At 34.9% G+C, this 27,990-nt stretch overlaps 2 protein-coding genes across 3 annotated transcripts in view; one reads left to right on the top strand and one right to left on the bottom strand.

Annotated features, from left to right (window-relative positions):
• Positions 1-27,990, bottom strand: part of LOC135748239 (uncharacterized) — a 180,797-nt gene that overhangs the window by 54,756 nt on the left and 98,051 nt on the right. The gene's annotated exons all lie outside the window — the stretch shown is intronic.
• On the top strand, positions 9-27,984 carry LOC135721133 (uncharacterized). 2 transcript variants are annotated; one of them, XM_065243296.1, is made up of 14 exons: positions 9-118; positions 5,374-5,697; positions 5,777-6,121; positions 6,757-6,873; positions 10,412-10,714; positions 11,313-11,615; positions 12,414-12,710; positions 12,978-13,007; positions 13,860-14,165; positions 15,216-15,539; positions 23,672-24,007; positions 24,408-24,707; positions 24,836-24,868; positions 27,310-27,984. In XM_065243296.1, the coding sequence occupies exons 1-14, from the start codon at positions 70-72 to the stop codon at positions 27,381-27,383; spliced, it is 3,141 nt and encodes a 1,046-aa protein (XP_065099368.1). In that variant the 5' UTR covers positions 9-69; the 3' UTR covers positions 27,384-27,984. The 2 variants fall into 2 exon arrangements, with proteins under 2 accessions (XP_065099368.1, XP_065099369.1); XM_065243297.1 differs by having other exon boundaries at positions 33-118; positions 5,377-5,697.

A 27,990-nucleotide genomic window follows, 5' to 3' on the forward strand; every position in this document is an offset into this window, starting at 1 on the left:
GATGAGATCTGTTCATAACCTCAACTGAATATCTTGATTTAATCTGTTCTTATTAGAATCAACAGCAGGATGAAGACGATTTTTACAATCATTATTTTATTCATTTTCCATATGTGTGGTGAGTGTTTAGTTTTACCATGCTTTCACTTTCGCATTATAAACAGTAAACATTTACTAATCTTATACTTTAGATTTATGTTTTACAAAGACGACTTACAAATGAAATGGCACTTGTTTTACAATATTGCATTGTTTTCAGGTAGCTTTTACATGAAAATCAAGAAATCAAAGAAACAGAAAAAGTATTATATATATATAATATATATATATATATATATATATATATATATAATATATATACAATAAAACATATATATATATATATATATATATATATATATATATATATATATATATATATATATATATATATATATATATATATATATATATATATATATATATGTTTTATTGTCCTTATAGAAAAATTTTACTACTTTTGTACTGAGATGATAAGACATTTTTACAAGAGTATTTTTACAAAGCATCATAATATTTAACACATCACATTATACTAAATATTTTAAGTATTCAGTACTATTAATAATAATTTTACCTTTTATGTGTAGTACATTGCATAAAAACCATATGTACGATTTATATGCAAACAGCGCTGTGCAAAAAAGTAAGCATATGGTGCATACGTGTGCATCACCTGAACTGCACCACTGGGTTTTAGTAATTATAACAAAGTTAATAAAAGGAAAGTTAGGGATTGTTGAGAATTAGTCAAGTCAACAAGTGTGTTTTTTTTAAAGACTGTGGGGGACTCATTGTATGAGAGGAACAGAATGAATAAACTTTTTTGTGGTGATGGCACAACCGGGTATCTGTTTACTGAATGTAAATTGTTCTTTTTCACTTCGAACATATATAATGTAAGATCTGTACCAGCATAACAAAAGGTTTAAAGGTCCACTGTGTAGATTTTCATTTTTCATTCATTATTTTCATTCAGTTCATTATGTAAGGTCTTCAAACACCAATGATATTTCAAACCTCCATCTCATGGGCGAGGCTAGCCTCTTTTTAGGGGTGCTTCAGCACCCCTAAAAAGGAGCTCAGCACCCCTAAAACTTGGAGCAAGAAATGTATTTATTCTAAAATGTTCGTTTGTCTTTGACAAGGTTAAATAATGTCCAAAACATACTCCGTAGTTTGTGGTTTAAAATGTATATGTTAAGGTAGAAAATGAAAACCTCCCTGCTTAGCAAATGGTGTCATCCTCTTCTTTTACTTCTCTGTACCATCGAAACACACGCAGAGAGAGAATCAGTTAAAAGTGTTGTGATGCAACTTTTTTGTTCAAATCTTACAAAATGTTTACGTTATGTTTATAATGAGCGAATACATCACGAATCAATCTTTCAAGCCGTGTTTTTTGTCTTATACTGAATCACCATGGTACATGTATAATAAGTGTTTATTTTCGGATTATTTTAGTCCGGTGGGTACCCGCGCGCTGCGGAGTAGTACAGTACCTGGGTGACTCGTCCATAGACTTAAACGGTGAGAAGTAGTGCCGGTTACAATGTTCTTCCGCAAGACGCATGCAGTTTTGTGCGTCTCAGTGGGTAGTTGCATACAGTACGTGTGTCTCCGTTGTTAAAGTTTATTGTATGATTTATCGTTAATTTGAGACTTATTTTAACAATCGGGAGTCATGTAAACATGACATCACGTGCGTCTTTTCTGGTCAGTCGTCATGAAAACATGGCGTTTGGAACAGAGTGAAAACAAACTACATATCACTGTATACCACCAGTACCGGTAAGTTATGTGTGAAATCACTAACTGTCTGACTATCAAACTAGACAATAACTATTTTTTTTAGTTTATCACATGTAGATTAATATGAAGGGGATAACGTTTTTAACCCTTAGTGCAGGAGTCACAAGTGTTTTGTTTTAGACATATAGTAAAGGTAATGGTTCAATTAAAGGACTGTTAAAAGAAAAGCTGCAAATTAAACTATAAATTAACATACCATATGTTGTAGGCATAAAAGTTATAAATTAGGAGATTTGTCATTTTGACAAAGGCTTAAAACGACACACTGTATATCCACATAAAACCATACCCACACTGCTGCTGTAGCCCACCTTTTGTCCTGATACTTTAATATGGCATTAATGGCAAAAAAGTGCTAGCTCCCCACTAATAAGTAATAAAAAGGTTGGCAAAAAAATGCATCTCAAAACTCATCAGGTTGATGCTTTAAAATATGTAATTTTAAAAAAATTTAAGGGGGAGCATGCTCCCGGACCCTAGAGGGGTAATTTTCTTCTCATCTTTTTCACCCCTGACCCGTTTTCATGTCTGAAATGTCTCCAAAAAAATGGATTTTGGACTTAGTAGAACTAATGTTAAAATGATAGTTATTTTACAATAGACATATTATTGGTTTCTGTAGGAAAAAAGAGTGGGTGGTGCACTGTAAAAAATTGCTGTTAAAAAACAGCCAAATTTAACAGTATGATTCTGTTTTTTAACAAAAACAGAAGTATACTGTTAAATTCTGCATTCTGTAAAAAAACAGTTCTCAGAATAATGTGAATTTACAGCCCTGAGAGTCCACCGTTTAAGACTGTTCTCCCAAATCACACCATACACCCTTATTCACTATTCCCTACATTAGTGTCCTAATGATCCACCTGAAATCAAGTCAATGAGTTCAGATACTGAAGCGTTAATGATGGACACCTGCTGCTAATAAACAGAATCACTAAAGAAAAGAGAAATAAAAAAAGAGAAGAGATGAGCAGAAACACTTACAGACACAAAGACTTTGATGAACATCAACTGAAAATAACAGAACACAATAAATCTCTCCATATATCACCAGAGGAGAATTAAACATTTCCACAAACACCATTACCATCTTCACTTATAAACCACTTTGACTTTATTTCTGTTATACATTTACAAAAGTTCTTACTGAGAACAAACAGGTGTTTACTAGACTTTACAAGCAATTTCTTTAAAGTCACCATTATTGTGATCACTGTTCTCATTAGTTGGGCTCTTGACTTGGTTTACAGTCAGGTTGCTACAACTGTGTCTTTATGATGCATGTTTGTTATGGCAAAGAAACCCAAGAGATGATAGAGTCTCGTGAGGTTGGATGAGTGATTGTAGATCAGTAGTTTATTTTACCAGATTCATGGAGCTGAATCATAACAATTAATAATACTTAGGAATGTTTATGACTAAGTATTTACGTATTTGAATCAGAATCATAACAAGAATTATTATTAGTCCACTAATCTGATAGCTTGACAGAGTTGTCTACAAATGAATTTTTGCAAACTTGAAACCAGTTCTCAGATGACACTCACAAACATCAAGAATCAGCCTACGATTCTCAACTAGGGTGACAAAAGAAAATGGAAAAACAGTTCATCGGCCTAATGAGTTTTGTACTATGCAGATACCTAGCATGCATTGCAGCATGAAGCTTTTCATTTGATAGTCACCATTGTTGAGATTCATAGCCTGATTCTTGATGTCTGTGTATGAATTTTGCTTGCAATTTTATTTCATTTAATCCCAATGTTTTTAAGAATCCTCTGGCTACATCAATACTCGGTTTCTGTCACATTATAAGACTACTATATGGGCTTGACACCCATCTAATCACTTATGAGCTTCTGTATAAATCAGTAAATAACTTTTGACTCATGAGACAAACACCCTAACTGTCATTAGTCAGTGACAATAATTTATTTATACTTTTTTGCCATATTCAATGTCTTTCAAATCACATTGATAAGCATGAATAAATATAACACCAAATAGCAAACCCAAGGATCAAGAGTCCTACTAAAGCAAACACTGATCACAAGAATGGTAACTATTATTTAGTGATTAGACTAGAGCTGTCCAAACTCAAAACAACTTGCACTGACATATCTTAAAATACATCAGTGCCCTTTGTTTCGCCTGAAAATGCACAAGTAATGTTTTTAGTTAGGCATGTTTGTTAAAACTTGTTATATTTCCTAATTAAACTATTCCTGGTTTAAGATAATACCTGTTCAGGAAACCACACATTATGATTTACTTCTCAGTAAGAGCTAATGTAGGCTACATATAAAATAAAATCTAACTGGTTTGTAATAAGTGAAGATGGTAATGCTGTTTGTGGAGTTGTTTGATGATCTTCTTGTGAGATCTTAGGAAATCTGAGTAAGTCTGAGTCTCTTCTAAGTCTGTAAGTTGAGTTCTGCTTGTTTTCTCTTTAATTCGGTTCTTGTTCATCTTTCATTCAGTGATTGTGTTTGTTAACAGCAGCTGTTCATCATTAATCACTCAATCATCACTTCATTATCTCATTCACTTCAACATTGGCTCTGTGTCTTTTACTCTTTGTAGTGTGGACACATTAAGCAGTGTTCTTTTGACACCAAGAATTTTGCGATGGGGTTTAAAGGGTTAAATATGTAAGATATAAAAACACAGAATGCTAATGTTTTTTAACAGTCCGAAGGAGACCGTAAAAAAACATTATCTTGCTGGCAACCAAGCTGCCAGTTGATTACTGTTATTTAACAGAATGTGCTGTTAAAAAACAGAAAACCTAACAGTCAAATTTGCATACAGAAATATGTTAATTTTACACAGACATTAGAGAAAAGTCCTTGTATTTTGTTTTTTAAATCATGTGAAATTAAAAACTGATCAGGGGATTTACACAAGATGATAATGTGAGAGATCGGTTAGTGTTTAATGTTTTGTTTTGTCAGGATTTGGCTCAGTTTTTGGGTTACCACTGTGCTGAAGAGTAGTGTGGTTGTTTAGGTCAAGGATGGGCAGTAGATCATTGATGTTATGCTGCCTGTTGTTTTATTTTAAAGCAGTAACTTTGTAGTTTGCTTATGGTGAACTACATGAGATTTGTGTGAAAGTTTAAATGTTTGCAGTTCAATTTTAGAAGTAATATTAGTGTTCAATGGACTCAAATGTATTAAGTTCATAATACTAACACCACCATATAAATATATATATATATTTATAAACTTGAATGGATCCTGCAATTGGTTTCCTAAATGAAATGAGTTGCTTTCAGGGCATTATAACATTAACATACTGTTAAAATAGGGGAGCTGTAAATTAACGAAGTAGAACCGTAAAATAACATTATCTTGCTGGCAACCAAGCTGCCAGTTGATTACTGTTTTTTAACGGCACAATTTTTTACAGTGTGGCAGCGGAGCTCATTGGGTGCTCAGCACCCCTAATGCTCTAACCCTAGAATCACCTCTGCTCCATCTAGAGATGCATTTTTTTTCTCTATTAATCTCTATATTTCAGCAGGTGTGTTTGGTGATGATGTGAAGTCAGTGACAGTGATGGCTGGAGATTCAGTCTCACTACAAACTGATCTTATTGAGCTACAGGAGGATGATGTGATCTGGTGGAGGTTTGGAGAAGGCAAATCTAAAGATCTTTTAGCTGAAATTGTTAAAAATAAGATCTGGTATGCACCTGGGAGATTCAAAGACAAACTGCAGATATCAGGCAGTCAGACTGATCTCACCATCAAGAACATGAAGATCAAATTCTCAGGACTCTATGAAGCAGAGATCAACATTGTCAATGGAACAGTATACAAGAGATTTAATGTTACTGTCAATGGTGAGTGTAAATATGTTTTGCTTTACAAATTAATTTTGATTTAAGCTTCTTAATCTGTCTGTGCTACTGTTTCTTGTAGCGTCTCCTCCTGTTATTAATTCTGGACCAAGTGAATTGGCGTCTTTTACAGTGACTGAGGGTGAATCTGTTACTTTACCCTGTAATGTTCAAACACAGAGAGATGATCTGATACTGTGGAGGTTTGGAGATGAAAGTGCTCTCATAGCTGAAGTTGATATGGAGGACAATAAGACTTCAGTATTTGATGGCACTGATGGGAGTTTCAGAGACAGACTGAAGATGAATGATCAAACTGGAGATCTCATCATCACTGACAGCAAACCTAAATACACTGGAGTTTATCAACTAAAGATCAGCAGAAACAAACAAACCTTATACAAGACATTCAGTGTTATTGTGAGGGGTGAGTATCTCAATTCTTTCATAGTAAAGATTATTAGCTGTGTTTAAATAATTCAGATCATAACATGAAGAGGTCCTACCAAGGAGGATTAGGGCCAAGCTAAAATAAAAAAATAAAACCATCTCGAGAATAAAGTCATTAAAATGCTAGAATAAAATCATTATTTAACGAGAAAAAAGTCAGAATAAATATAATTTTGAGAATAAAGTCGTTATTTAATGAGAATAAAGTCGTTAATTAACAAGAATAAAGTCGTTATGTAACGAGGATAAAGTCGTTATTTTACGAGAATAAGTTATTTAAGTCGTTATTTAACAAGAATAAAGTCGTTATTTAACGAGAATAAAGTCGTTATTTAACGAGAATAAAGTCGTTATTTAACGATAATAAAGTCAGTATTTAACAAGAATAAAGTTAATATATAGCAAAAATAAAGTCGTAGAATCTCAAGAATAAAGTCAATATATAACAAGAATTTTCGATTTTAAACTTAACTCTTCTTTTGAGCGTTTAAAATATGAGCCTTTATTTACTAAAATGTAAAAGTAAATATTTTTGTAAACCCTTCTGCAACTTATAGCGTATATTATGTGTATGTTAAAAATGATGTTGATTGTTTCTCTCTGTCATTACAGAATCAGGTCTGTCATCAGGTGTTATAGCAGGATTATGTGTTTTCTTCCTCCTGGTTATTGCTGCCGTTATTGCTGCTGGTTTGATTTTGTATCGTCGAAAGATCTCTAAACTTAAACGTAAGTTTAATCTTCAGTTGATACAGCAATAAGAAGTGCAAGTTGCTTTAAGCTTCACTGTAAAAAAATTCAGTAGAAATTACAGTGTTATTGCAGCTGGGTTGCCGGTAACTTACCGTAGATTTAAATTTATGTTATTTACTGGCAACATTTTGTTCAAAGTTAAATGAACATTAAACATTTACAAGTCTTTGTCTTTACAGAGTAAAACTAAAAAAAAAACAGCATCAAACAAAACATTCTGGGAAACAAAATCTGAAGCAAAAAACAGAAAAAGGTTGATGATGATTTCTGGTTCCCAGAATGCTTTGCATGAGGCTGTTATTGTATAGTTTTATTCTGTAAAGATGAAGACTTAAATCTACGGTAAATGACCGGCAACCCAGCTGCAATAACATTGTAAATTCCACTGAATTTTTTTTTACAGTCTTGTTTATTCTTATCACACAGTCATCTTATGTAGAAAGTCTTGGGTGTGGTAGTTTTATATGGTAAAGATGTGTGATAAAGCAAAAACATTTGCTCTTAGAGAAATGAAGTAAAACAGGTTGTAAACTCGTTGGAATTTTACTGAGAAAACACTCAACGCTTAAATGTTATCATAAATCACTTTTTATAGGTCATTCCAAACCTGTTAGTCCTTCGATTACCTTCGGAATAAATTTTTAGATATTTTTAATAAAAACCATGAGGCTTGTTACTGTCCCGTACACTGAAACTAAACGCATTGAGCGTGTCCAAAAGAAAATGCAAATCCCACCGGCAACGAGAAAAACAAATTGTTGAATGAGGTCGTTAGTTTTGTTTTCTTCGTGCACAAAAGTGTTCTTGTCACTTTATAATATTCTTATTCAACCACTAATGTCATATTGACTTTTTTAGCGATGTCTTTCATTCTTTTCTGACCTTGAATAGTGTCCATTGACTAAAAGTTTATAGGGCAGTCACAAGTCTCACGGTTTTCATCTAAAAATGTTTTCTGGGCTGCGTTCTCCGATAACGTTGTCTCATAGGGTGCTACGAAGACTCAAAAGGTATACACATTTCCTACGTGTGTTCTCCGAACTATACCTTAGGATGTTGCTAAAGGTAAACCTTCTAAAGTTCGACCTTAGCAGGTGCTGTCCATGGTGGAGGTGCTGAATAGGTTGATATTGATGCCTCAATGATCGATTGTGCGCTCTTTCCTTCACAGCGGTATAGGTAAAGTATTGAGAAAACAATGTTCTTTATAAAGACGCGTTTTAGAAATAGTACAAACTGCATTTATCGGGGCTCATTGAAATGTACATGCGGAAATAAATATGAGTATGTGTTTATAATTTAGCAAGTGTGCAATTCCAAACTCTTACGGCCATAAGTGTGTTAATGTTCTCCACAACGTATGCTTATTATCCACCAGCCGTATCACATTATTGGCACAAATCGCTCATGTGTGTATGATTTCCTCAATAAGAGCGCGAACATGAGAGACATACCGACATTCACTATATGTCTGGAAAAAAGTCAGCAAAAAGAGATCGCCCAGCTTCACTGCTTCCGAAATGTCTATACTGCTTGATGAGGTGGAACACCACAAATGTGTATTATTTGCTAGTAAAAAATTGCACGATTTTGCCAGCGCTGTCTCGCTGCCATAGCTGTAAAGTTTGTGTAAACTAATTTTTCTTTATATACTTCTAAGCCTTTTCTGTCAAATGGTTCGCCAGCTGATGTGCCTTATGATAGTAATTAAAAAAGCTAACAACCATTAGTGGATGGAACCTTTATTAATGAAAACATTTCCATACACTGGATGTAGGCTATAACAACTTCAGTATTTTATGTGTGAAATTTTAAAGTAAAGTAAAAATGTAATTTTAATACTAAATCAGATGTTGTATTAAAGGAATAGTCTACTCATTTTCAATATTAAAATATGTTATTACCGTAACTAAGAAGAGTTGATACATCCCTCTATCATCTGTGTGCGTGCACGTAAGCGCTGGAGCGTGCTGCGACGCTTGGATAGCATTTAGCTTAGCCCCATTCATTCAATGGTACCACTCAGAGATAAAGTTAGAAGTGACCAAACAAATCAATGTTTTTCCTATTTAAGACGAGTAGTTATACGAGCAGGTTTGGTGGTACAAAATAAAACGTAGCGCTTTTCTAAACGGATTTAAAAGAGGAACTATATTTTATGGCGTAATAGCACTTTTTTGGGAGTACTTCGACTCGCCTGAAAAGTCCGCTCACCTTCTCACTCTCATAATGGGAGAGGGAGGGTGTTACTGTGCCGAGTCGAAGTACTCCCAAAAGTGCTGTCCCAAAAGAACGCAGCACTGAACATAATCAAAGGACTCATCACGGATTTCAAATGACATAGGGGTAAGTGATTTATGATAAAAAATTTCATTCTGGGGTGAACTACACCTTTAAGGTAGAGGTGCCTAAACTTTTTCTTACCAAGAGCCAAAAATCAAACCTGACTGAGGGCCATGGGCCGGAACAAAATGTTGCTGTGTTATATTAAAATTGAAGTTGCCCTGATTGTCCTAATTTAATTTTTTTTATATAAAACATAAATAAGCAAACATCATATGCGTACTAATCCAGTTTATTTTTGAAGGTAACTGTTGTAAAAAATGTATTATTTTTAAATTTCCTTTTGTCTGTGTGCCACTGCCTCCACCTCTCCATTATTAGCCTAGTACCAGAGTTCGTTGAGTTTCGTAATGCAGGCTATACACCTTCAAGTATGCATGAACATTAAAACATTTATTTACTTTAATTGCTTACATTTAATCTTAATTGACATTTTTTGTAATGTACAAATAAAAAAATTACATTTTAGAAAATGTTTAATTAGAAATATGAACATAATGCGTCAATGACTTTTATCCTTTTTCCTTATCACACGTGGCATGAGGGACAAAATTAAAGGTCATTGCAGCACAACTTTGACCCGCAGTCCCTTGTTTTGGCACCTCTGCTTTAAGGGGAATTTGAATCACTGACTAATAATATTATAATAATATTTTTTTTGCCATTAAAGTATTAAAAATAGCAGACACATTTAGAGGGTTTTGCATCTGAACTCTTCAACTTTCTTAATTGTATTAGGGTAGTTTTAAGGAGTATTGTTTATTTCGATAGTAAATATTTAATTTAAGTTCTGCTTAATTAATTTAGTGTAGAACTGTAAATACAATCTGTGGATGTTTAGTATTGATTTTAAATGTTCTTAGTCTGTCAAACAACTTTTAAAGTACTAAGGTGATTTAGAGGTGACCGTTTTTGTTACCCATGTTGAAATGTTGAAAATCAGGTTGAGTTTCTTGCACAAACTTATGGTTTCACTTCATACGACATCAACCTATCGTCAGTGGTTTCAGGAATCTTGTATTTCCTACATCTGCTTTTTTGACTTTTGAAAGAGACAGCACCTCCACATGTTTATTTTATGAACTGCCAAGGACCATGTTAATGTGCTGTGGAAGCACTTGTAAAATATATTTTTCTCTCTCTTTCTCTCTTCTATGTGTTGCTTTGATAGATGAAGTGAAGTTATTGTCAGTAGTGGAAGGAGAATCTGTCACTTTACACACTTATATTGAACTACAGAAAGATACTGTAGTAGAGTGGATGTTTGAAGATGAGGAGCTCAAAAAAGAAGGCAAAAAGATGACTATAGATGATGAAGCTCTTGATGGGAGATTTAAAGACGTACTGAAACTGGACAGTGAAACTGGATCTCTCACCATCACTGAATTCAAAGCTGAACACGCTGGACTTTATGAAGTTAAGATCACCAGAAGCAAAGGAACATCAAACTCTAAATTCAATGTTTATCTCAAAGGTTAGTAGCTCAAAACTATTTAACAATAATGAATGTTCCTTAATCCAACACAATCTCATGGCAATCTCACGTATTTTATTTGGTGCCCAATCCGTATTAATTTGTACAACCATTTTTGTATGTTTTTGTTCGGTTGATGTGTGATTAGGGGTGGGGTTAGGGGAGGGGCTTCATCATTCTTTTTATAATCATACTTTTTTGTTATTCACTTTGTTCGAATCTACAAGAATTAGCTAACTCATAAAATACTTACATATTCCTGTAAGATCAGGCCGGTAAATCAAGTGATTTACTGGTATCACTCAAATATATCATATAATTCTTCTCCATAAATGCATCCATTTATTAGCTTTTCTAGATATGATTTGCTACTTTTATTTTTTTGAAGATAAAAGAGAGTGATGTATAGTTCCTGATGTTGATTTATGTTTTCAGTAAACTAAGATCTTGTATTTTTATTTAAACTGATGAGTAAATTCTTCTGAATAATCTTTATGTTGTAATATAATCTGTGTTGTTCTTAAGTACATTGACTTGTTCTGATGTAATGTTGATCTTCTGTGTTTTTCTCATCTATGTGCTGCTGTTATAAATTAAGCGAGGGTCAGAAAAGGAAAGGTGGGGGAATCTGTGACTTTAGACACTTGTGTTGCTGAAATCCAGAGAGATGAAGCGATACAGTGGATGTTTGAAGATACGACTATAGCTGAATACACTGGAGGCACTGATAAACCTACATTAAATAAAACTGATGAGAGATTTAAAGACAAACTGGAGATGAACCATCAGACCGGAGATCTCACCATCAAAAACATCAGAACTGAAAACACTGGAGAATATAAAGTAAAGATCAAGAGGAAGAGCGGGAACAAAGAGAGAAAATTCAATGTTGCTTTCTCTGGTGAGTAGATGAGTTTCACTTAGTTTGAAGAAATGCAGCTCTTATTGAAGAAAAAAACATTTCCTGACAGCCAAGATGCTTTCAAACATACTTTGTAAAAAAATTCTTTATTATGTATATACTACCGGTCTAAAGTTTGGGGTCACTCACTCGTTCTTTATTTATATTATTTTCATATTACAGAATAATAATAAACTTGTCCAAACCATGGCATAACACAAATGTAAGTGTGAGAATTATGTTGGTGACTAAAATCATCCAAAATAAATAAAAACTCTGTTATATTTTATTATCTAAAGTGCAGTCACCCTTTGTCTAGAAATTTGATAACCGTACGCGTGTCATTTTTTCAAGAAGCTTCTTAAATTTTCAATTTATGTTGAATTTTAAAGAGTATAGAAGGAGTTCATATATAATCTGGGCTCTCATTGGTTGCTTTTTCTTCAATATTCAGTGTAAGTCATCTATTTCAAAAATAATATTTTAAAATAACATTTTTGTTTTCTAATAAAAGAAATTAAACTGTTTGCCAGCATACACCTTCATATTAAATGATTTTTAAGATCATAGTTAACATTTTAGTCAAGTGATCCTAAACTTTTGTAGTGTACATATATATTTATTTGTTTGTATTAAACTGCACCTGTCAAGATGACCGATGTACCGAGATGAGGGTATTTGTGTGGTATTAATTTTAAGTGGTTGGTATTTGATAATATCACCACTGACCAATCAGAATCAAGTATTCCTGAATGACGTTTTCTGTTTGTATTCATGTGTGTTTGTTGATCGAAACAGTGCGAGCTATGAAGGGAGGATCTGTTACTCTACCTACTAAAGTTAAAATAAATGAAGGTGATAAAGTGGAGTGGACCTCAGAAGATAAAATCACTCTTGTAACTGGAATTAATGGAGACGACAGCAAGACTACATATAAAGATGTTGAGAGATTCAGAGACAGACTGGAGATGAACGCTAAGACTGGAGATCTCACCATCACAGATATCAGAGAGACAGATGAAGGAGTTTATACACTTAAACTGATCAAAGCTGATGGAGAAATCACATACAGAATATTTAATGTTGATGTAGTTGGTGAGTAACTCAACACTTCTGAAATAATAATTCACTTTTTCAGCATTCACTATAGAGTAAAATTTAATATTGAATTAATGTCATGTGCAATAGTTTAGGCAGCTCAGATGAATTGTTTGTTGATTTTCCTTAATATTGAATACAAATAAACATACTTGTGCTTTTTTACATTTCTTAATTAAACAGATGTAAATATTATGTGATAAATATAAACCTTATTTACAAAGTAACTGTGTGAATTGATTGGGTGATTTTTGTTTTTAACAGCCAAAGTTCAAGGAAACCAGCAGAAGTCAGGTAAGATTCTGTACCTGTAAATCTATGAATCTGTGCTTTTTAGTCACTCTCGCGGTACTTTTATGTTTTTTATGCGTTATATATCTGTGCAGCGACATTGAACACCCATTTAATCATCTACAGTGAGGTGGTAGGGGCGCGAAGATGTGTGGATGGTGCGTCTCGTCCTCTGCTTTGTCACCGCAAAATGCGTTCATATTTATACAGAATGAAACATTTTTATTTTCTGAGCAATCAAGATGGTGCCCTATGCATACTGCGTACTCTGCGTATAGGAAGCGGCGCTACTGGGTTCACATGACACATCGAATACATATTTTGAATTCACACCCCTCAGAAGAGAAGTCACCGGCCTCCACCGATGCACACATATCTAAATCACCCTATAGGTTTATATATAATATAATTGCCTCTCATATATGGTAAATTCTTTTAAAACTTTTCAATTGAATATTTTAATACATTTCTTGATAGTAACAAGGTTTTAAACTTTGAAACAGTCCAAAACATGGAAGTAGCGGAATAGTATTGCAATACTTGCTCCGCCCACTTCCGGCCTCAGACTGTTAGGCTGGTGTGGTTAGGTTGTGGCTAGAAGGGATAGAGCTACGGTCAAAATCTTGTGAAATCTCGTTGGATGAGCGATGTTTTAATCCCAATTTTACCAAAAAGCTAAACCTAACCTTTCATTAGGCCTTAGCTGTATCCTGTCTAGCCAGAACCTAATTCTACCTGAGACTGTACTTTATCTCTGTGTTTGAGAGAGTATAGCTCATGTTCTTCTCCAGTATAGTAAGCTGATGTGACACTACTCTTCTGTTTTTTATCTATGTGCTGATGTTATAAATAAAGAGATGATCAGAACAGGAAAGGAGGGGGGATCTGTCACTTTAGACACTTGTGTTACTAACATCCAGAAAGATGATGAGATTCTGTGGACGTTTGGAGACATGCGTATAGCTCGATACATTGGAGGCAGTAATGAATCTACATTATATGATTATATTGATGAGAGATTTAAAGACAAACTGGAGGTAAACCATCACAATGGAGGTCTCACCATCAGAAACATCAGAACTGAACTCACTGGAGAATATAAAGTACAGATGAAAACCAGCAGCAGGAACAAAGAGAGAAAATTCAATGTCGCTTACTCTGGTGAGTAGATGGATGTATCTAAATGTATCTGAAATGAAAATAACTGCACTTATTATAAGGGAGAATCATGTACAGTTCAGTTATCCAGTTGTTATCACAGAATAAAGTCTGACAGTGTGATCAGGACGCCAATGTGAAGTAGAGATAAACCCTGCTGACTGTATATGAGTGTTAAAGAAACAGTTCATCTTTTTTATGTTTATCAGCTTACCCCCAGGCCATTCAAGATGTAGGTGACCTTTCTTTCTTCAGTAGAACACAAATGTAGATTTTTTTAAGTCCAACCGTTTCAGTCTGTCAGTAGTATAATGCAAGTGGATGGTAAAAAAAACATGCACAGACAAATCCAAATTAAACTCTGCACCTCGTGACGACACATCAATGTCCTAAGACACGAAACAATTGGTGTGTTCGAGAAACTGAACAGTATTTCACCTTTAATACAAGACTATCCCCAAAGCTATACGCATGTACACATCACCCTCTTATTCTTGTAGGGTTTAAAGACGGGTTGCGAACCAACCTCATAGGTGCATATACCGCCACCTACTGAATCTGATGCACGGCATGAGGGCGCATATAAACTATTCAGGGCTCCCAATATTCCAGAATTCCAAATGCCAAATACTCTTCTGCTCTACAATGAGAAGTCATATAAAAATAAATCACTGTAATTTAAAAACATAGACATTTATTTTTACCAGACTAACATTAGTTTGCAAAACAGTTCAAAGCCGATAAGTTGCAAAACAGCCATTGCATTTTGATTGGTCAATCTTTCAGGCTGACATATTAACAATTCCTTATTTTTTATTTTAAGCTATCAGAGGGGTTGGCATGTAAATGAGGGGGCCTAGGGACTTTGTTGCAGACTTCAAATTTAAAACAAGTTGAAGGTTTTGCACCGACCCTTCCAATTTTCATTCATGGTCAAATTTAAAGTCTGTGACACCTGAATTATTACGTGTTATTGTGTTAATTTCAGGTGAACTTATTTGGTATATTACCACTGGCCAATCAAAATCAAATATTAATGTTTTCATTCAACAGCGCAAGCTATCAAGGGAGGATCTGTTACTCTATCTACTAAAGTTAAAATAGAAGAAGGTGATGAGGTGGAGTGGACCTCAAAAGATAAAACGTCTCTTGTAACTGGAATGAATGGAGACAACAGCGAGACTTCATATACAGATGACGAAAGATTCAGAGACAGACTGAAGATGAACCCTGAGACTGGAGATCTCTTCATCACAGATATCAGACAGACAGATGAAGGAGTTTATACACTAAAGCTGATCAACACTGATGGAAAAAGAACACAAAGAATATTCAGTGTTGATGTAGTTGGTGGCATTCAGAACCAGAAAAACTTAGGTAAGATTCTGTACACCTGTCAACAAAATTTTGTGCAAAATGTCTCGGAAAATAACTTTGTCCACTGGCGGCTACTGTAGTTCCCTCTTGAGAAACGCTGTATCATGAAATGACATTTTGGGGAGCGCTATGCAGCGTGACTATTTCCATTCGGGACGAAACAAATGACTGGTTTGCTCGACTATCACTCTCTCTCGCGACCATGGCACCACCCCTGTTGCTACGGGATCTGCCCACACATGCGCACACCCAATTGATTTGAAATTGCACGAGGCACTCTAGGAAGAGCAAAAGTACGGAAGAGAAAGAGCATTCAGAACTCACATTACCTGCATATCCAGTCAGCGAAGGCAAACAAGGCAAAAAAATGAATAAAGGAAGAAATCAAACGAGAGTAAATATCGCGTTGCTTTTCCTTGAGTCGACAATGCGGTAGTGGTATTGTCTCCGGAGTGTAGTCCTCATCAGAGTCAACAATGCTTTCTTCACGGAAACTCTTACATGCAAAACACCTTATATGTTATGAATCTTCCACGAAATTCACCTTCATCAAAGTGTAACTGATGGTAATGAAAAAATTTGTATCAATGCAATCTGTTTTTAGCTTTGTCTTATAAATATAACTAGCTTGTTTGTTCAAACAAAATATATTTTAAACTTGACCAGTATCGATATGCTAGCTTAATAGTGAGTACTTAAAGCTATCATATTTGTTTATATTCATAGTGATTAAGTTAGGTGTATTATTACATGCGATTTTGACATGATGTTACTACATGCACCGCGCTCCTTCCTCTCCGCTCGTCTGAGGTAAATGCTTCTCCCAGCAGAGCCGGTTGGCGTCGCGCATTCATGTGTTTTGGGGGCGTGGCTTTAGCAGAAACCCAGAAGGGAGGGAGTGGAGAGAATAGAAAAATTAGCTGTGTTTAAAACAGCTGTGAGAGGTCTCCAGACCCCCGATTTTTATACTCTCTTTTTCAGAGTACTTACATTTTACTTATGTACTGGTATATAAAGACAGTTTAAACTAATGTGATGAAAAGTGTTTTAGACTTTTTTTAGACTTAAACCTGCTTTCTCTGCCTTTAATGTGTCTTGTCCTTCTGTCTGACCACGCTCTCTAAAACCATCTAGAAGTTGTTTTGTGTTCAGTTAGTAACATTAAAACAATGGCTAGTAGCAGTAACCAGGAATGATATAAGCCATGTGTTACTCCCTGTCCTCGTTTTAGCATGAACAGGGATACTCACAAGCTGTTTTGTCTGTTGGGAGCGCAGCACACACACACTTTTTTTTTAGGGGGAGGCGTGTGAACATTGTGAGAAACTACTGCTAAGATTGTTTGACGAATCAGGCAATGTCTGCGAGCCTCACGGTTCAGGACCTGCAGCTGCTGAGCATGGATTCCGGCGTCTCCCACCCTAACCAGGAGTCCTATGCACTATGCGTAGGGATATGAGGAGCCATTACTTCTCTGAGGAGAGTTGGCATTTGCAAGTATTATCAGCTTCCCCTTCATGTCTGGATTTCGCTCCAGGGAAAATTAAGGTTATTTTACACCCGATATCGGGCTATATTCCGAAAGTTTCTAGCAATGTGGCTACGACATTGGTTCTTCTGGTCTTTCATCCTCCTCCACACGTGTCAGCAGATCAACAGAGACTACATCTTCTATGTCCTGTTAGGGTATTAGAAGAATGTGTAAGGAGATCTTCCATTTGGAGAAGATCTGAGAAACATTTTGGTCTTTTTCGGTTCTCTGAGTAGAGGACGTTCAGCCTCTAAGCAGACAATTAGCAACTGGATTGTAGAGGCTATATTTATATAGTATTAGGCGAGATATGACTTCACCTCAACGAATTAGGGCACACTAGACTACGAGTATGGCATCCTCTCAGGCCCTCTTGTCAGTAGTGTTGTTTTTGGTAGACTGTTTTAATTTTAGTTTTAGTCTAGTCTTTGGAACAAGTTTTTATTAGTTTTAGTCACGTTCATAGTCTTTATTCTAGTCAAGTTTTACTCGACTAAAAGTCTGGGCATTTTAGTCTTATTTTAGTCAGAATTATCCATGACAACTTTTGTCTAGTTTTAGTCAACGAAAACTGACTACATTTTAGTCTAGTTTTAATGAATGAAAATTTTAGTTATTGTACTCTTTTTAGTAATGCAATTCTATTTAACCCAGTCAATATAGTATAAGTACCAAGTAGTAGTGTAGACGAAACCAACATTTTCTTTTAGCCAAACACATTTTAAAAATGTAAGTAAATTAAATTTCAGCTTTAAGAAAACAGCAGATGTCTATTAACAAAAGCAAGTTGGTATGTATGGTTATGTTCTTAATAATACAGGTTTAACACTCAAGCATTCAATTAAGCAGGTTTAGTTAATAAATAAGAGCATAGACCCTTGTTGTTAGCATATAAGTTACAAAACAAGGTCTTTTAGCATAGATAGACCATGCTTCAAACCGGAACTCAGCACAATGTCATTTAAATGATTGAAGTAACATGATATAAATTGGTACATTGTTAAATCGAGCAGATGAGTTTGTGCTGTCAGAAGTCAATGCTATACATTTTAACATGCTGGTGAAGGTGAACTGACCTGAAAGTGATGCACGGGTTTCATTTTGGATTATTTTCCATTTGGAGACATAATGCGTGTTCTCCGGCACAGCTGTCCATCAATTGTTACGCGTGTTACTGTGCTAACAGATGGTGTATGATATCAAAGCATCGCGAGAGCAAACAGCATTTCACATGCTTTCTAATCGCTCTTGCGGATGTTTTGATTGATCTGTGCAGCGTCAACACACATGACACCACACATACATGAGGCGGGGGCGCGGAGATGCTGGAATGGCTAAAAGAGACGAAATAACGTTATAACATTTCGTCTCGTCAGAAGAGACATTTTAGCATAGTTTTTATATTGTAAATCACTTTTCAACAATATTTCATTATACAATTAATTGTAGTCATCATCACATGACCAGCATTTACATTGCGTCTCGTCTCGTTTTCGTCATGTGAAAGTTTATTGACGAGGATACGATCATTCTTTTCATTGACGAAAGCAACACTACTTGTCAGGGGCCTCTATGCACGATGTTTGTGATGCTGCGGGTTGGTCTTCCCTGCATAATATTATGAGCTACACTGTAAAAAATTGCTGTTAAAAAACAGCCAAATTTAACAGTATGATTCTGTTTTTTAACAAAAACAGAAGTATACTGTTAAATTCTGCATTCTGTAAAAAAACAGTTTTCAGAATAATGTGAATTTACAGCCCTGAGAGTCCACCGTTTAAGACTGCGTCCCAAATCACACCCTACACCCTCATTCACTATTCCCTACATTAGTGTCCTAATGATCCACCTGCAGTCAAATCAATGAGTTCAGATACTGAAGCATTAATGATGGACACCTGCTGCTAATAAACAGAATCACTGAAGAAAAGATAAATAAAAAACGAGAAGAGATGAGCAGAAACACTTACAGACACAAAGACTTAGATGAACATCAACTGAAAATAACACAACACATTAAATCTCTTCATATATCACCAGAGGAGAATTAAACATTTACACAAACACCATTACCATCTTCACTTATAAACCACGTTGACTTTATTTCTGTTATACATCTACAACAGTTCTTACTGAGAACAAACAGGTGTTTACTAGACTTTACAAGCATTTTCTTTAAAGTCACCATTATGGTGATCACTGTTTTCATTAGTTGGGCTCTTGACTTGGTTTTCAGTCTGGTTGCTATAACTGTGTCTTTATGATGCATGTTTGTTATGGCAAAGAAAACCAAGAGATGATAGACTCTCGTGAGGTTGGATGTCTGATTATTGATCAGTAGTTTGTCTTACCAGCCTTATGAAGCTTAATCATAAAAATTAGTAGTTCTTAGGGATGTAATGACTAAGTATTTACATATTTGAATCAGAATCATTACATGAATTATTAGTATAACAGTAATCTAATAGCTTGACAGAGTTGCCTACAAATGTATTTTTGCAAACGTGAAAACAGTCCTCAGTAGGGATGGCTCCCGCGAAACTGACGTTTCGACACTGTGTCGAGATCCCGAAGCGTAAATGTTTCGAAACACTGCTCCGAAATGTGATTCGAAACACCCATGTCACGTGATGAAGTGATTCGAAACACCAAGCGGTGCATTTCACAAGTATTTCGAAAGGTGGCGTACCTGTCGAATCTGCTTCGAATCTTAAACTGACAGGGTAGGAAACAAAACTGACAATACCTCATAGATGCGTTTTTGGCAAGATCAAATACTATAAATTACTGAAAAGAAGTAATTTTTCCTCATAGGTATGTAACACTTAGGCTACTTACAAAAAATGCATGCCAGCAACAAGTGTCCCTTGTGTGAGAATGTTTTCAAAGGCTGGAGAAATTATATGTAAACAAGTAGCTGGTTGAGTTTATCAACACAGAACAATTTATATATTTGAATAAAGATCTTTATATGTAAACAATGTGGCATATTATGGCTTGATAAATTTTATGAATCTCTTATTATTTATTTGGTATATCTCTATTCTATCTTTTTTTTCATTAAATAGACCGGAATAGCCTATAGTTATCGACAATTGTGAGCCTAAAAGCTCATGCAGTTGTCAAACAGATGTTAAAACAACAACAAAAACCATTTAATTATGATGACGTAGCGCATGTATTTCCCAGGTCCGATCCTAAGATCTACGCATGAGAGTCAAGAGCACTATCCACTCTCCCATTCTATCACTTGTGTATCAATCAAACAACATGTGGGATACAATTTGTTAGCGCTCGTCTAAAATCTTGTCAAGGCTGCTTCATGTAAAGACATGCAAACGACCGCTAGGTGTCACTGTGGAGGCGGTTTCGGATTCGACCGCTAGGTGTCACTGTGGAGGCGGTTTCGGATTGATGTTTCGAAGCCTCAAAACATACGGCACACTTGATTCAACTGTTTCAGTGTTTCACGAAGCCTCGCTCTGCCCACCACTAGTCCTCAGATGACACTCACAAACATCAAGAATCAGCCTACGATTCTCAACTAGGGTGACAAAAGAAAATGGAAAAACAGTTCATCGGCCTAATGAGTTTTGTACTATGCTGATACCCAGCATGCATTGCAGCATGAAGCTTTTCATTTGATAGTCACCATTGTTGAGATTCATAGCCTGATTCTTGATCTCTGTGTGTGTAGTTTGCTCGTGTTTTTTAATTTCATTTAATCCCAATGTTTTTAAGATTCCTCTGGCTACCTCAACACTCAGTTTCTGTCACATTATTAGACTACTATAAGGGGTTGCCACCCATCTAATCAGTTATGAGCTTCTGTATAAATCAGTAAATTACTTTTGACTCATGAGACTTACACCATAACAATCATTAGTTAGTGATAACACTTTATTTATACTTTTTTGCCATATTCAATGTCTTTCAAATCACATTGATAAGGCATGAATAAATATAACACCAAAGGGCAAACCCAAGGATCAAGAGTCCTACTAAATCAACCGCTGATCACGAGAATGGTAACTATTATTTAGGGATTAGACTATTAGACTAGAGCTGTCCAAACTCAAAACAACTTGCACTGACATATTTTAAAATACATCAGTGCCCTTTGTTTCGCCTGAAAATGCACAAGTAATGTTTTTAGTTAGGCATGTTTGTTAAAACTTGTTAAATTTCCTAATTAAACTATTCCTGGTTTAAGATAATACCTGTTTAGGAAACCACACCGTATGATTTATTTCTCAGTAAGAGCTAATGTACATATAATATAAAATCTAACTGGTTTGTAATAAGTGAAGATGGTAATGCTGTTTGTGGAGTTGTTTGATGATCTTCTTGTGAGATCTGAGTAAGTTTGAGTCTCTTCTAAGTCTATAAGTTGAGTTTCTGCTTGTTTTCTCTTTAATTCGGTTCGTGTTCATCTTTTATTCAGTGATTGTGTTTGTTAACAGCAGCTGTTCATCATTAACTCAATCATCACTTCATTATCTCATTAACTTCAACATTGGCTCTGTTTCTTTTACTCTTTGTAGTGTGGACACATTAAGCAGTGTTCTTTTGACACCAAGGATTTTGCGATGGGGTTTAAAGGGTTAAATATGTAAGATATAAAAACACAGAATGCTAATGTTTTTTAACAGTCCGAAGGAGACCGTAAAAAAACATTATCTTGCTGGCAACCAAGCTGCCAGTTGATTACTGTTATTTAACAGAATGAGCTGTTAAAAAACAGAAAACTTAACAGTCAAATTTGCATACAGAAATATGTTAATTTCACACAGACATTGGAGAAAAGTCCTTGTATTTTGTTTTTTTAAATCATGTGAACTTAAAAACTGTTCAGGGGATTTACACAAGATGATAATGTGAGAGATCTCTTAGTGTTTAATGTTTTGTTTTGTTAGGATTTGGCTCAGTTTTTGGGTTACCATTGTGCTGAAGAGTAGTGTGGTTGTTTAGGTCAAGGATGGGCAGTAGATCATTGATGTTATGCTGCCTGTTGTTTTATTTTAAAGCAGTAACTGTGTAGTTTGCTCATGGTGAACTACATGAGATTTGTGTCAAAGTTTAAATGTTTGCAGTTCAATTTTAGAAGTAATATTTGTTTTCAGTGGACTCAAATTAATTAAGTTCACAATACTAACACCACCATGTAAATATATATATAATATTTATAAACTTGAATGGATCAGGCAATTGGTTTCCTAAATGAAATGAGTTTCTTTCAGGGCATTATAACATTAACATACTGTTAAAATAGGAGAGCTGTAAATTAACGGAAGTAGAACTGTATTTTAACAGAGGCAGAACCGTAAAATAACATTATCTTGCTGGCAACCAAGCTGCCAGTTGATTACTGTTATTTAACGGCACAATTTTTTACAGTGTATTATAGTTTAGACTTCCCTTCTTTACCTGGATCGCAGGTTTTTTTGCCTTAAGTTGAGCATGGACACCTTCAGATACAATTACTTATGGCGTAGTGGGTATCTTGTTCAGAATAACACAGCGTTGAGTTCCATCGAATGGTACTGTCTCGGTTACAACTGTAATCATGGTTTCCTGAGATAGGGAACGAGTCACTGTGTCTCTTTGCCATAACTTCTTTTGCCTGCAGCACTTGCTTCATTCTAGCAGAAGCTGAATGAAGCCTCGGGATATCTAGCCTCGGGATTTATAACCTTGGGATTTGTAACTTCATCCGGCGGCGTCTAAATATAGAACTAGTTTGACACACTATTCACGTGTGTCATGCTGCAAAGCTTTCCCAAAAATGTCATTTCCTATCTCAAGGAACAATAGTTACAGTCATTACCGAGATGGACTTAGCTGTTGATTGCAATTCACCACGTTACCACTAAATGTTACTAAAATCTACACAGTCCACCTTTAACTTTTTCCCTGCAAATGACGAGATAACGCGTCAATTAAGAGAAAACTGTACCTTGCCAATGACGAGAATTTCCGGCTTTCCGCAATACCGCTATTATCCAGCAGGTGCAAATTACACAACCCGGAAGTAGTGCCTCATGTGAAAGAGAAAGAACTCAGTGTATGTTTTAAAGATTGCTCTGCGTCTCATCTCTATCAAAAGTCCTTCAGAAAAATTGAATTATCTCAGCTTTTTGCTCAAAATTGGGTGTTTTTGAAGAAACCTACCAATATTTGAGAGGTGATAGAGAAATAATAAAGGTAGGATGAAACTTCTTTTTTGGTTTGAAAGCAGAGGGTCTGTTCTTTAATTTGATATATTGTTTGTTTATATATTTGAAGTAGAAAACTTTCTGGAAGGCATTAAACTTTTGTGAAAATTATGAAAAATGCTGGCCCTGACTGGCAACTTTAAAAAAAAAACGCTGGCGGGGAAAGAGTTAAGAGGTTAATATACTTTCTTAATCTGGGTCAGTTTGTATAAAGATTTCACTTATTTTGTTATATTGCAGTTCTGATGTGAATTGATTTCAATTTTCAGTCAGTGAACTGAGACTTGAGACTGCACCTCAATAGAAAGTTTCTCTTGGTGTCAGAGGACAGACAGTTGTATTTGTATTTAAACTGATGAGTAAAATCATTTTTCTCTCATCTACAGTATGTGCTGATGTTACAAATGAAGAGATGATCAGAACAGGAAAGGTTGGGGGATCTGTCACTTTAGACACTTGTGTTACTGAAATACAGAAAGATGATGAAATAATATGGATGTTTGGAGCTGAAGACAAGTGTATTGCTCAATGCACTGCAGTCACTGATAAACCTTCATTAAATGACTACACTGATGAGAGATTTAAAGACAGGCTGGAGATGAATCATCAGACCGGAGATCTCACCATCAAAAGCATGAGATCTGAACTCTCTGGAGTTTATAAAGTTCAGATCAAGAACAGCAGCGGAAACAAAGAGAGAAAATTTATTGTTGCTTTGTATGGTCAGTAGATGAGTTTACATATTGACACTGTTTTAACTGTGAATGTTCATAACATGTGGTGATACTTTAAACTGACACAAAATATTGTTAAAGACAATATTTACATGAGATTATTGATGACTTTATTTTCTTCAGTGTGTCTGAAATGACTGCAGTTATTGTAAGAGATTATCAAGTACAGCCATTCAGTTGTTATCAGAGAATAAATCATGAAAGGGTGATCAGGACCCCAATGTTAAGTAAACCCAGCTGCTGTATATGAGTGCTATGATTATTTGTGTTAATCTCAGGCTGTTATTATCTATGAACGTATTTGGAAATCGCCACTGTCCAATCAGAATCAAATATTCCTGAATAATGTTTTCTGTTTGTTTTCATGTGTGTTTTCTGACTGAAACAGCTCGAGCTATGAAGGGAAGATCTGTTACTCTACACACTGAAGTTAAAATACAAGAAGGTGATGCGGTGAAGTGGATCTCAAAAGATAAAAGCACTCTGATAACTGGAATGAATGGAGACGACAGCAAGACTACATATAAAGATGTTGAGAGATTCAAAGACAGACTGAAGATGAACGCTCAGACTGGAGATCTCATCATCAGAGATATCAGACAGACAGATGAAGGAGTTTATACACTAAAGCTGATCAACACTGATGGAATAATCACAGATTACAGAATATTTAATGTTGATGTCATTGGTGAGTAACTCAACACTTCTGATATAATCATTCACTTCATCTTATATCAGCATTCAGTGAAACAGTAAAGTTTAGGCAGCTTCTTTACAATAAATATTGATTTTTGTTTTTGTTTTTAACAATCAAAGGTCATGGAAACATTCACAACCAGCAGAACTCAGGTAATATTCAGTACACTTGTCAGGCTTTAAATCTTTCTGACTTAGAAATCAGTTTGAATTGAGATTTATTGATTTTTAAGAATTATTTTAAAAATGGATTTGACAGCTGACCTACAATGTTTTTGTGTAAAAATATGTATTTAAAGAGTTCAAACTCAAAGTCACAAAATTCATACACAGGAAAATCCCCAGTGTTAAATTAACTCTACCAGTGTTAAATCAACACTATTTGGTGTTTATATAATCCACACCAAGATCGGTGTTAAAAAAGACTGGTGTTAAAAATATAACTCTGAATCAGTGTTAAAGTTAATGAGATAATGAAGTGATGATTAAGACATTAATGGTGAACACCTGCTGGTTATTCAAATCAATTACATTTTGGACATTTTCCTGTCTCTAAATTTTTATTTTGATGACTCGTTTTCTGAAGAAAATACTAAAATAATAAAGAAAGACAAATTATTAAATACAATAGATGAATACTGTTGGGTGTATGCCTCCAAAAGCTGCAATCTTTCACGTTTGCCTCTCTATCAGCATCTCTGTTTGAAAAATAAAATGATAACTTGCAGAGTTATTTTCTAAATGGATAAGTTTAACTTCTAAACAGCTGTCAGAACAAAATACAAGTGCTCAACTATTCCAGCATCCACACGCGTGATTTAGTAGACAAATCTTCTTTCTGACGTGATGTCTCACAAGTCAAATAGACATTTATCACAAAATGTATCACATTAAATCTTAAGTTTGTGTTTGTTATTTCATTTGAAGTCACCATTATTGTGATTAGTGTTTCCTTTAGTTAGGCATTTGTCCCTTGACCTTCACTGATGTAACTCTCCTCTTTTAGCAATAGTAACAATGTTTTAGTAAGACCACTTGTTCATTGCTTCATGTAGAGGGAAGCTCTTCCAGACCTTCTCAGATTGTTTATTTTTATTATATTCTACTCTACAAATCATTGAAACATTTGATCACAATTTAATTATGAAGAAACAGGCATATAAAAAAGCTCTATGGAAATGACATTGTATTGAATAAGTGTTTCATGTGTTTTTTTGTTGTTTTTTGCTTAAGAGAGACTTCATGATTTCTGATACAAATCTCAACGATGGTGACAGTTAATGATAAGAAAGTTGCTACATTTTTGTCATGTTGCAATGCATGATGGGATTTATGAATGGGTTTTCTACAATCCTGGTACCCAGCATGCATTGCGGCATGACGTTTTGTTGTTGATTGTCACCATGATTGTGTTTTATAGGCTGATTGTTGATGTCTCAGTGTGTCTGACTGACACCACAGATTAGATTTGGCTAAACAATATTTAACTCTTCAGGGTATGTGGACTTTTACAGCACTGTTGGATTTCATGGGAGCTTCACAGGGTTGGCAGAACATAAATTAAACACTTATATTCATTCAGTGGTTACTATTTTATGATATCATTGAATCCCAAGACTTATACTTTCATACTAATAATCATAGTAACAGCTATAGACTTAATTTCTCTCATCTCCCTCTGCTTTAGCAGATGTGTTTTATAAACACACTGCCACAATGAGCAGAAGAAACCTAACACTAAACTTCAAGACCCAAGTACCCAACTAAAGGAAACACTAATCGGAGCAATGGTGACTTACTTTATTAACCAGATTTACAGCAGTTCTTTAGAAGTTAAACCTCATCCATGTAACTCTGCAAGCAAGTTGTAATTTTAGTTTTCAAACAGAGATGATGATAGTGTTCATTAAACTCTAGGGATTTTATCTATTGCATTTAATATTTTGGCTTTCTTCCTCATTTTAGTATTACTTTCTCCAGAAAAAGAGTCAACAAAATAAAAATTTTAAGACAGGAACAATTCCAAAATGTTGTTGATTTGACACAGAATGACCAGCAGGTGTTCACTATTAATGACTCAATCTCTTCATTATCTTATTAACTTTAACACTGATTTAGTGTTTTTTTAACACCAATCTTGGTGTGGATTATATAAACACCGAGCAGTGTTAATTTAACACTGGGGATTTTGCTGTGTACTAACATTTTACATATGTCTTTTCACTGATTTCACAATGCTCATTATCTCACATTTGTGCTGTATTTCCTGTTTGTCATTTTATACATCTCCCTTAACTCAATACTCCACTTAGTGTACAAAATAAAAATAGCAACCACATACGCCTCTTACATACAGTACAATCCAAGTATGCATGACAACAGCACATGTGAATAAAATGCATCAAATAAGCTTTACCTATCAAAATAAATGACTGACCTATATTGATGATGCTCGTTTCAAAGGAATTGCAATTTTTTTTGTAAATGTTTTTCAGTGGTAAATTGTTGACATTATTTTTGTCAGTCTTGCTTCCCATTAATAAACAATTTTCTCTCTCTCTCCCTCTCTGTGATTTAATTGGTATTTCCTGCAGATTCAGCAGATGTCAGTGATAAATCAGCGGTGGTGGAGATGAATCCTTTACTGGACAAAGCTGATAGATCCTAAACATCACCAGTGTAACATCATCATCTACAGTAACAATCAGTTACTACAGTTTTACTGCTTTCTGTTAAACAAGAAAATAATCCTGTGTGCTGTTGAGCTCACGTTATAATTTTTTTTTAGAAGTTTATGATAAACAAAGATACAAACTTTCATTAATATGCAACTTAATGTGTTTGGGCATTAAGGACACAATATATGGGAATTTTCAGTTAATGTATTATGGGGGTCTTCAGGTGTGCAGTTGTACAGAGACTTTGTTGACATATTTGTGGCTTTATTATTCACCACACATTCATATCTGCAGAGATAACAGGACTGCAAACAGACAAAATCAGTACATGAACCCTTTTGCTTATATACAAGAATTATTCTCAGTTTTTGACTCATTTTTTATTTGATAACTGTTGTATAAATGTATGTGTAATAGTTATCAGTGTGTTTTCATGTTTAAACACTAGAGGGCGCTGCAGTGTAATCTGGAGACACAGCTGAACTGATCACTGATCAGATCTGTTTAAAAATCAATAAATATACTGTTTAAAATATAAACATGGAGATGTGTATGGAAATAAAGAGATATATAAGTCTTTGATCATTTAAATGTTTC

Source organism: Paramisgurnus dabryanus, chromosome 24, assembly GCF_030506205.2.
Source record: "Paramisgurnus dabryanus chromosome 24, PD_genome_1.1, whole genome shotgun sequence".
Taxonomy (NCBI): domain Eukaryota; kingdom Metazoa; phylum Chordata; class Actinopteri; order Cypriniformes; family Cobitidae; genus Paramisgurnus; species Paramisgurnus dabryanus.